This window comes from Spizellomyces punctatus (genome assembly GCF_000182565.1).
Source record: "Spizellomyces punctatus DAOM BR117 chromosome Unknown supercont1.9, whole genome shotgun sequence".
Classification (NCBI taxonomy): domain Eukaryota; kingdom Fungi; phylum Chytridiomycota; class Chytridiomycetes; order Spizellomycetales; family Spizellomycetaceae; genus Spizellomyces; species Spizellomyces punctatus.
This window is the reverse complement of record NW_015971545.1, coordinates 730,240-740,748: the sequence shown is the minus strand read 5'-3', so window position 1 is coordinate 740,748 and position 10,509 is coordinate 730,240. Positions and strand designations below refer to the sequence as shown.

Sequence of the window (10,509 nt, the reverse complement as noted above, 5' to 3'; positions counted from 1 at the left end):
ATTTATTGCGTGTGAAGTTTCATGGACCGATTCCCGAAACTCTGCCTTCGCAGCCGCCAAGCAGGCTCTGACAACAGCTCCAGTGCTTGCCGCACCCAGAAAAGGGTTCCCCTACACCCTTCACAGTGACGCTTCCTACACAGCGTTTAATGTCATGCTCGAACAGTTACAGCCGGATGCTTCTAAATGCCTGCTGTGCTACCATTCCTGAGGCACCACCACCTCAGAAAAAAAGGCCCCCCCCATCGAACTCGAGGCCGGATGCCTCATTTGGGGCGTCGGAAAACTCCGCCCATACCTCGAAGGCCTGCCTTTCATGGTCATTACCAATCACCGAGCTCTTTTGTGGCTCGCTAAATACAAAGGTGAGAACCATAAGCTTCTCTGCTGGGCCCTCAATCTTAGTTACTGGTCTGAATGGATGACAATCGTTCACAAACCAGGATGTTTTCACATTGTCACTGATACACTTTCACGGCTACTAGGAGCGGAAACCCTCCTCTGCTCCACCGCGACCCAAATATGGGTGGCGGAATGCGGAAGACAACGGCTGCGCACCACACCAGTGGCTCTTGCACCTTCCTCAACACTGGCAGATGCCGTCTTTCGTCTGGCATTACAGCCTGCACTCATTGCTGCCATCCGCACTGGCCTCACCAGCCAGCTCCACCCCATAGCCCAACAGGCCCGCACGCTCCTATGGGAGACCAGCCCTGACACCTACACTACAGCCAACGCGCGCTTTCTTCAGGACTGGCAACGTGCAGATAACCTGCTGTGGCACCATTTTTCAGTCTCCGAAGACCTTTGGCACCTCTACGTGCCCCCTGCTTGCACCCCCAAGGTGTGCAAGCTTTTTCACGAGGGGGGAGGACACTTCGGATTCGAAAGAACCTATGCCAGAGCTGCAGCGCAAGTCTGGTGGCCAAAGATGGCACAAGATTTCAGAAAACACTGCACAGGATGTGAAATCTGTCAACGCTCAAAAAGGGTACCGCAACTGATTCCGGGGTTGCTGAAACCCATACCACCAGCTCCGGGACGCTGGACAGTCATCACGACTGACTTCGTAACCAAGCTCCCACTTACTTCCAGAGGGTACGATGCCTTTTGGCTAATAGCATGTAAATGCTCAAAGAGGATCCACGTATGGCCCCTCAAGAGCACTGCGACAGCTATTCAGGTCGCGGAACTCTTTATAGAATGCTACATCCCATTGCACAGCATTCCGGAGACTATTATCTTGGACCATGACCCCAAGTTTACGAGTTGATTTTGGCAGGAGGTCTGCAAAAACCTAAAGATTAATCAAGAGCTCACCACAGCCTACCACCCTCAAGGTGATGGACAATCAGAGAGAGACAAAGCAATGGTCTTGCAGGTCCTTACCACAATGGTCAACACATGATTAGATGACTGGGACACCTTTCTTCCGGTTGCAGAATTCATTATCAACGATACAGTACACAAGGTGACAAAAATGACATGATTCAGAATGGACCTAGGCTATGAGCCCCACAATCCACTGGTGGATATCGTCGAAAGGCCATCAGAAACCAGAAATGCAGATGCAGAAGAGCTCTGTAAACACCTCGGCAACCTAAACATCCTTATCCGAGATCTGATGATCGAAGCCCAGGATTTGCAGAAAAGATATTATGATTTATCACGACAACATTTGGAGTTCCGGAGAGGAGATAAGGTGCTTCTGAGCACAAAAAACCTAGCAGGGTATGAGTCCAAGATTGCCCCAAAATGGCTGGGACCAGTCACGGTGACCGACTGTAACCCTCTCCATGACAACTATGAGTTAAAACTGCCAGACAAGATGAGACGACTTCATCCATGGTTTCACATATCAAAATTACATCTGTACCAGAAGCCTGTCAACGCCAAAACTGAGGAAAAGGTTGCAGAAGCACAAGCGGAGGATTCCGACGCTTCAGAGGGCGAGTTTGAAGTGGAAGTGATAGTAGACCATTGAACCAGGCATGGAAAACGTCAATTTCAAATATGTTGGTCTGGATACCCACCCCATGAGGATACCTGGGAACCAGAGGAAGCCCTAACAGAGGCTTCTGAAGCCTTAGAAGAGTACTGGAGATCCAGAGCTCCCACTAGCGCGCTAGTAGAGGACTCTTTGGTAGTCAGCCTTGCAGGCGACACCCCGGAAGATACGGCTTATGCTTCCGACCACCAATGCTTCGCGGTTTATCCGGACAATAGCTCACGTGATAATCACGCCCTCTCACCAGAAAGAAAACCAGTTTTGTGTGGCTTACCTCACCAGTCGAGAATGCCACACCAAGCCTCCCGATCACGCTTATGTGCATCTGAGCTGTCAAAATCAGCCGGTGACGACCTTAAAAGGACGCCCCTGCATGCTCCCCCTCTTTGTTCCTCTTCAACCGCCCATGACCTACTTCCCTTACACACTCACTCTGCTTCGCAAACCCCTTCTATTGACACTGAAACTAAAACTTTCATTTCTAACACAATGAACACTGATCTCAGAGGACAAGCAGGAGTGAGCATACCCTCCATGTACATGTCTGGCTACCCTTGGGAGGAAGACTCAGGTGACTTCGAGGCCGAGGGCGTGCTGGATCGCCTTGGGGTTGCGATCGCTACCTGGGTTCACCCTGGGTTCATCAGCTTCGGACCAACCCCAACGCGCCGCTGCAGACTCCAGGGCATGAGTTTTGGCTGGGAGTTGACGCTCCGAAACCTTACGCGGTGGGCCAGCCCCTCACAAACCACATTGCGGACCCCTACAGCAAGGCCACCGATGGTGGTGAAGCAGTGGTTGGAATAGTTGCTGACGTGAAAAACCCGGAAAAAGAGGGCGCCCAGCTCCGTGCGCCGCTTGGCTTGACCGCGGGGTTCCCCAACACGAGGCAGGAAGCCGAAAAATGGCTCCGTTCACCGATTGGCTGAACGATGATGCCCACGAGTTTGCGTCTGCCATCATTGAAGCAGCTAGGATGGTGCTCCTAAGGACAGCAAACGCAGCGGAAGCCTCTGCAAGGCTCACCAGACCCCGACATCACGAGCATGCAGAGTACCATTTCCGCGTGACAAACCTGAAAAGGGCCGCGGAGACCTTTACGGCCCTCTATGTAACCAGAACTGGCCCTGACGTGACCCCAGGTACCATCGTTCATACCGCAACAGATCAAATCTGGTTTTGTTGCAACATCAGTGGCCGTGCCAGTATCATCTGGGTCGTGAACCAAGATGCAGATGAAGCGGACCCCACAGATCCGGTACCGACCTGGTAATTGACATCCCAACACCCCCGCTCGGAGCGCCGGTGCGTTGGCTCTTCAAAGGGGGGATGTAATGATGAGGATGTCTTCGAGAGATCATGAGTAAGCCCAAATCGGACGCGGGAAGCACGAATCGCGTGACCAACTCCACCGATTGGGTTACCGCAACTGAAAAAACTGGTTCGGAGAATGGCAATTGGCACATTAGATTTCAGCATGCCTCGTACAACCTGTGGAGGCCCGAGCCAGTGTGGAAAAGGAAGAGATCGGTACTGCCACCAATAAATCAGTTGCGATGCAGCGGCACCCATTAGTTTAGTTTAGTTTAACAGTTTATCCAAGAATCTTGTATAAAAAGGATGTATTCAATAAAATAAGTCGTGGGCAGAAGCCGTAGCAACACTAAATCCCCACAACTAGCTTCTCAACTCCAATCTTAGGTTAACAGGAACCTAACAGAGTGCTTCAACAGCCTGATCACCCACACAGAAGCCTCTAAATCCTGCTCGGTTCACAACTAACTGACTCTCCTTGCCTCTCACCCTTAAGTCGCTACCAACGCCCAAAGAAAGGATTCGGAGACTATGATTCCTAGTACGGACACCCACACAACCTGCTAGGAGACCCAAGTTGTCTTTACCATAGTCTACCTATAAAAAATCCATTACAAAGGGATGGAAAGGGCAGCTGCCACTGAAAAGCGATGCACAGAAAGCTTTCTTTACTCAGCTACGCTATTTAAAGTCAGTTTTCCTTTTCGAAACCATGCCAGAATCGCTGGATGACTTGACTGCTGAAGAGAGTGAACTTCTAGAAGAGATTTGGTCCCTTAACATTCCCCTTTCTGATGACCAGCCACTATTCCATTGCTGTAGACCCTCTCATGTTCTTTCCTGCATACTGTTGGGTGTCAAGCCTATATGAAAAGCATGGATTTCGACAGTTCAGTGCCATCCCACTTCACTGCTCCCTCATCCAAAGCCATGTGCGGATCGACACCATCATCCTCTACTCTCATGTTCTTTGCATCACACGACGAGAAGCAGAAGCCATAGAGAAGGTTGATTTATGGTTGCACATCTGCAATCTATGTACCAAAGCTTTTCGGTCTCGCTGCAGTATGCAGTTTGAAGGCTCGATCATGACAGATGGAACCTCGGTATCTGTATACCTAAAGCACCCAGAAGCAGACAAGTATGGAAAGCATGGAGCAAGAAAGTCAGCAAACATGGTGGTGGCAGAGGCCAAAGTGCTTTATGTGGAGAACAACTTACCTGCTTGTCAAGCAGCAGAGAATGTCATCATTATTGACCCAAACAAGCATGACATTCTCTACTGCCAAGACAGCAATGGTATGACATTTCGCTACACCACCAACCAGTGAGCCATGGAGACTGGAAGCTGTCGATTTGCAAAGAGACTAGAAGCAATGAAGGAAGAAGCTGGAGTTGATCTCATAGAATCACGAATACCATCCCACAAAACAATGAACCTCATGGACTTCACTCGCTACCTTCTTGTTTGCCACGCTGATTGGGATTGTCGCAAGGAATTCTATTCGCATCCTGCCCACATGTGGTGGAAGTGGCATGCATTTATAAACCATCAGAAGAGTGAATCGAACCTCATATCCAACTTGTGTGACAAGTTTGGGAACTTTACCATTGTGATGGGTGATTGGAGTGATGCCGGTCGAACTGCAAGATTTCATACCTCATCAAAGATGAAAGGTTGGCACACCCTCTTTAAGTGGAACAGAATCAACTGCTTCCTCCTTGATGAGTACAAGACCTCATCTGTCTGCCCTCACTGTTCCTCTGGCATTGAAAAAGGCTTCAAACAATGACCTCATTCAAGACCTTGGCGCCGTCACAAAGGCAAGATTGAAAAAGTCCATGGATTGCTGGGTTGTGCCAACCCTAACTGTTTGCAGCAAGCCTGGATGATGCGCTACTGGAATCGAGATATGCTGTCAACCTGCAATATGCTAACGATCGTGCAATCAATGTTGGATGGGCACTGTAGACCAGAGGTGTTCAGCAGGAGGAGTGTTCCAGCCGTAGCGTAGCATAGATTGGTTAGATTAGCTTTTCCGAACCGGTTGTCGCCGGTTTATTCCCTGGTGTGGAGGCACTGACATTTGTTTTTGCTAATACACTAATTGGTGAGGAACTTAAGTTATTCTATTGTAACTAATCGTATAAATAAATTAAAGCAAGTCGCACTACTCTTACAAAGACCCTTCCTCCTTCCCGGGTACCTCGTCCCGTCACACATCAACACCGGCTCTTCTTCTCCCTGGTCTCCAACCCCAAAACCTTTTCCACCACCGATCTGGGTCCGTGCACTTTGGCCCCTCTTCCCTGGCTTTCAAGTAAGCCGGAAAAGTATTTCCAAACATGCTCCAAACAACTTCTTTTGCTGCTTCATCAAAGATTCCTACATGAATGGATCCTCTCTTCATGAACGCCTGGCGGATTACGTCTGCGACTGACGACGGGAGGTTAACTTCTAGCGGCGCGTTCCGACTCGTAAAAGTATCATGGAAGGACTGGAATCGAGCGAGGAGATGTGGTGGGACGATCCAGTCCCGTGGGACCTGAGATGTATGGTTGCATATTGTTGATGGAGGTTCCTGGATGGTTGTGGAAGGAGAATTGGAAGATGATCCAATAACCGGCTCTTTCCGTTTTGACCATGCATCAGCCACACTTCGTCGTCTGGGTCCGAAAATGGCTACTGTGCTGGGGCGGCTAGGTAATGTGAAATTTGGATCCCGAGATTCCTCCACCCATGGTGCAATGTCGGAGGGCTTGTTGTATGATATGGGTTCTAATTCTATGCCGTTCGGGGTCTCGGATATTGAGCATGATCGTGGAGATGGCGTTGCTGTTGCTGGTGCGGTAGTGTTGGGAGAATTTGTGTAGGCGGCCAGAACGGCATCTTGAAGGGATGTATATTCCTCGTAGAAGAGTGCATTGTCGACGTTAAAATCTGCAGATAGAAACCGTAAGACACGCAATGCCTGGGACGTAGGCATATTTGAGGGGCATACTCACCAGCGATCGCAACTTGTTTGAACTCTGCAAACAAGACTGGGTTGTTCAAAACTTTCTGAAAGCTTTCCATGTTGAGACAGAGCGTTACGCTCCGTCGCCGGTTCTCCTCGGTAAAAGATCTGACAGCTGGAACGAAGACTGCTGTTGCATGATTGGCTACCTGAGCCAGTATCGTCTGGGAAACGGAGAAACAGTGAGATGCTGTAACGTTGATGACGTTGAAGCTTTGCATGTAAAAACTTACCCAGAGTTGATCTGGGAACACAACCAGTACTGCAGGCCACTTCCGCTCAACATAAAAGACCCATAAAATGTAAAATAGAAAACCAGGAATTCCCGCCGCAATTCCCGTCCATACCGCCGTCCGAATGCCATACGCATCATTCACATCTCTCAGTTTCATAGATGCGAGGGGACATCCGACGAAAAGGTACAGCGCCAACAAGGCTGTCACGGGAGCATATTCCCATCCCAGTGCGCAGCGCATGTTACTTGTGTCGCTGTAATCGACAGCAGGCCACAGCCTGTTTTGCCTTGTCAGGACTTGCGCGATGATCGTCCATATTGCAAAGAGGGTCACCCAAACCGCGAGGTGGCTGGTGAGATGGGGTTCTGAGGCTTCGGTCTGGCGACGGCGCATGGAGGTAACTGCTGCTGGCTGTTGGTCCTGTTGACCTAGGCTGGTTCTAGGTCTAACGAGGCCCTCTGTCGAGGTTGCTACTGAAGTGGCGGAGATGGAGGATGCTGAGGATACTGGAGGCCGATCTCGTGGTATTGGGTCGGTGAACAGGGTCGTAAAAAAGGATGCTTTCCAATGGCAGAGGTTATATTTTCGAAATACAAGGACACCCCGAAAGAAGATAGTCAAGATAGTAGTGGACTAAAGTAGATACCAATATTATTAACAGCACTTCAACATCCTATACAAGAACGTTGAAAACCTACCACACCGAGATTGATTGTCCACATCGTCGCACTGCATGGCCATCTCTTTAAAACCACATGGAGTCCCATATCAGCGCAAACCAAAAAGCCACTGATCGCTCCTACGACAGTCAAATACACTCCTCCCTCTGCAATGCATGGTGTATGTCTTCGACGAATGTACAGTCCCAAACTACAAAACGAGAAATGAGCTTAAAGAAGCAATCACCGCAGCGGCTCAGAACCACGCACCTGGCCAGCCACCACACAGCCAAGACAGCAAGAAAGGTTCCGTATATGCGCTCGATCAATCCAAAGTCGACCACGCTGTAATCCGGTGGAGGGCCAATCTCGAGCCGCCTGTGGATACCGACATGGGTACCATTATGTGAAAGCAAACGTCGAAGGGCCATCATTGACGCTTCAGCTCGCTCTATTGTCCACTCTGTACAATCAGTGATTGTAAAGCAGCTGGTCAACACCCACTAAAAGCCATATTTTTTTTGTTTTTTGGATCGAGTAATACGCCAGTTGAACAGTAAACAAGACCAAACCCTTGCAGGAATGCTTGCCTTCTTGCCTTGACGGCTGCCGTCTTACAAAAAAAACTGCCATCCATTTCTCGATGAGTGTACCAGGAAAACGGACAGGGTAGGACAAGGCGATGAACAAACTCCACATGGGGATAAAAGCAAAATGCTAGCAAACTTTGAAAATCGTAATCAAAAAAAGTCAGCAACGACCCCACGACAAGAAACAACCTCCATGGTTCAGCCGTTCATTGTGCGGGAGTAACAGTGGTCCGATTGCCCGCAACCTACCTTCCTTTGCCTTAAAAATTCCTGCCGTTTCCTCTTTTTTTTGCTTCCCAAACTTGATGTTTTCTTGCTCGCTGGCCATGATAAACCATAAGATAATTTCACCTTTTTCCTAGTTTTTCATTTTTGATCCTTTGCCCTTTGGTCTTTCCTGGTCCATTTTTGCGCTTTCACTTTACAGTCTGTCGGGACTTTTCGCACTCACCATTAAAATGTGCATTGGAATGCATGATCGTGACATTCAAGTCAGGACACAAAAAATTTCAAAGTTTGCTGAGGACTTTGAGGGGCAAGCCTCATTTGACATTGGGGTATTGAATGGAGCCTGGATGGACCTCAAGCGGTTGGATCCATTGGTCAAAAGAGTGTTCCTGCACAGACGATTCTCCAACGTCGGACAGCAAAGCCTGGATGCCCAGCATCGGTGGCAGGCTCGTTGCTTGACATCCGTGGTCACTTTTTGTTCGACAAAGTTATTCCTCCATGAACGGTCCACTTTTCCTTGGGATTTTTCGATCTGAGTTGCTGTCGAAAAAAAACAAAAAAAAAAAAACAACTAGAAGCGGAGGTTGAGAAAGATTGTGCATCTCTCTCTCATCAAGAATATTTTTAAAGGATCCGTATCTGGGGCTTTTTCTTGCAGATCAGAAATTCTTCTGCTTGCTAGGATGTTCTACCATAATCCCATGCCAGCCGCGCCATCCTCCTCATTTGAATGAAGCAACCCGCCCCCAAACATCCTTTACGCCCCAAATACCCTGTCGTACACCCTCTAGCTGCAATATCTGGCTATGATCTACAAAGAGATTAACGTCTGGCCCATAGGTCTTGATGTAATGGGTGAAGACTTCAGGGTCAGAGGCTTCGAACATTAGTTTTTGATAGCCTATTTGGTTGTAGGTGAGCAGTCACGATAGATGAAGTAATGCACCTTCATTTGATACCTAGCTCGCTGACGATTTTGGATATAACATCTGTTCGCCAGGTTTTAACACTTTCAGTTATACCTGCGTACTGATAGGATGAATGTCTTGTTGAATAAAGTCAAAGGTTTGTGACCCTCACCTTCGCTTTCGATCATAATCATATCGCATCCTGTCATCGTGGCCCAATTTCACACGCTGGTCCTCCTGTTGAACTAATGTTGAAAGACTTACCCATATCCAAGAAGCGCCTTGCCTGGGAAATCAAGATATCCACGTCCTTTGTTCCTTCAGCTTCAAGCACACTTGCTAATGACATAGACCAACGGTTACTCACTAATCTTTCCAGAATGCGTGAACTATGAACAAACCTTCCGTAGTCCCTCCGGCGCCAAATTGTATTCCAACCTCTGGTTTAGGTTTCACTCCAAAGGCATGGCAACGTTCGACTAACCGTGCCCAATCGTCCAAAGGTAAGGTGATAAATCCACTCGACAGTTCCACAATATCGAACCTAGCAAACAGTTAAAAGCCAGATAACCTGGACCAGCCCTTTAACTTGGAGCTTACCCAACATCTTTACACTTCTCCAAGTATTTATCAACAATTTCTCTGCGACCCTGTACACCGGTGCCTTGAACCAAAACCCGTTCGATGAATCCTCCAGTCGACACCGTGACATTGTGGCTATGGGCGAGGTCGATAAGTTCGCGTAGGGCACGCTCAGGAAGAAGAGTAAATGAACCGCCAGCGAACTACATGTTTGATATTAGTTGAACGGAGATTATCATAGGGGAGTGATGTACACCTTGAGGCTGTCGATCCATTGACCAGAGGTTTCCAGTACGTCAGAGAGATACCGTTTGCCTACTACAGAATAGTAGGGTCCTCGAATCTCCGTTATGCCTCGACTGGAAATACAACGACCCGTCCAGAGTAAATCATCACTTTGTAATATAGCAGTTCGTCCTCACCTCCTAGGTTTGGTGCCTCGTTCTTCACCAAACCCAAGAAACTCAAATGCCCGCTTAGGAATTTCTACATCTTGCTGACTCATGGCTGTGTTCTTATCCTTGTGTTTCTGGGCGCTTGTCGCTGCAATGGGTCTAGTGCTAACGGTGGTACCCAGATAAAAGCGCGGTTTCTTGACAGAAGGCAATGAAACTCTGGTAGGTACAGGCTTAAAGGGCATCTTTAGCGCTTGGGCGTGTAATGGAATTGGCAAGTGCTGATCTTCAAGACGTCTTGGGGCTTGTTTTCAGCTGCCGTAACGAAAAGCCATAGATTGACGATGGGGTCAGTTCAGACGCGGTCACTGTGGCTTGGCTCCGATGACGAGAACATGTTGGATGTACGAGCCGTGGAATATGCACCGTTGAAGTCGACGCTGCCAGCGCTGTTTTCCGGACATTAATTAATGGAAGAAAAGTTTTTGGGAATTACATGCTGAGCTCATGTGTTTTATTTTAAGATGGACACATGAATCGAGAGGCACACGAAGCAAAAGCATGAAAGG

General features: G+C 48.5%; 3 protein-coding genes across 3 annotated transcripts; 1 reads left to right on the top strand and 2 right to left on the bottom strand.

Annotated features, from left to right (window-relative positions):
- Positions 1–2,912: 2,912 nt before the first annotated feature.
- SPPG_09291 (uncharacterized protein) lies at positions 2,913–3,281 on the top strand (the record flags this gene model as incomplete). The annotated part of the gene is made up of 1 exon (XM_016757450.1): positions 2,913–3,281. The coding sequence occupies one exon, from the start codon at positions 2,913–2,915 to the stop codon at positions 3,279–3,281; it is 369 nt and encodes a 122-aa protein (XP_016607423.1).
- A 2,154-nt stretch (positions 3,282–5,435) lies between these two features.
- SPPG_05626 (uncharacterized protein) lies at positions 5,436–8,220 on the bottom strand. The gene is made up of 6 exons (XM_016753837.1): positions 8,074–8,220; positions 7,505–7,959; positions 7,274–7,445; positions 6,573–7,208; positions 6,329–6,503; positions 5,436–6,263 (listed from the first exon to the last, which is right to left on the bottom strand). The coding sequence occupies exons 2-6, from the start codon at positions 7,666–7,668 to the stop codon at positions 5,539–5,541; spliced, it is 1,872 nt and encodes a 623-aa protein (XP_016607422.1). The 5' UTR covers positions 7,669–7,959; positions 8,074–8,220; the 3' UTR covers positions 5,436–5,538.
- Positions 8,221–8,632: 412 nt separating this feature from the next.
- SPPG_05625 (uncharacterized protein) lies at positions 8,633–10,253 on the bottom strand. The gene is made up of 8 exons (XM_016753836.1): positions 9,968–10,253; positions 9,802–9,904; positions 9,564–9,748; positions 9,365–9,507; positions 9,228–9,302; positions 9,136–9,165; positions 9,015–9,077; positions 8,633–8,956 (listed from the first exon to the last, which is right to left on the bottom strand). Exons 1-8 carry the CDS (start codon positions 10,183–10,185, stop codon positions 8,778–8,780), a joined length of 996 nt encoding a protein of 331 aa, XP_016607421.1. The 5' UTR covers positions 10,186–10,253; the 3' UTR covers positions 8,633–8,777.
- Between the last annotated feature and the right edge of the window lie 256 nt (positions 10,254–10,509).

What these genes read in the sequence shown, in the direction of transcription:
- SPPG_05626 (XM_016753837.1), bottom strand. Translation starts at nt 7,668, where the DNA reads ATGATGGCCCTTCGACGTTTGCTTTCACATAATGGTACCCATGTCGGT. An exon ending in GGACAATCAATCTCGGTGTG is followed by an intron (nt 7,209 to 7,273) that starts GTAGGTTTTCAA and finishes TATCTACTTTAG; the next exon opens with TCCACTACTATCTTGACTAT. An exon ending in TGTTCCCAGATCAACTCTGG is followed by an intron (nt 6,504 to 6,572) that starts GTAAGTTTTTAC and finishes TCCGTTTCCCAG; the next exon opens with ACGATACTGGCTCAGGTAGC.
- SPPG_05625 (XM_016753836.1), bottom strand. Translation starts at nt 10,185, where the DNA reads ATGCCCTTTAAGCCTGTACCTACCAGAGTTTCATTGCCTTCTGTCAAG. An exon ending in GAGAAGTGTAAAGATGTTGG is followed by an intron (nt 9,508 to 9,563) that starts GTAAGCTCCAAG and finishes ACTGTTTGCTAG; the next exon opens with GTTCGATATTGTGGAACTGT. An exon ending in GATTATGATCGAAAGCGAAG is followed by an intron (nt 9,078 to 9,135) that starts GTGAGGGTCACA and finishes ATCAGTACGCAG; the next exon opens with GTATAACTGAAAGTGTTAAA.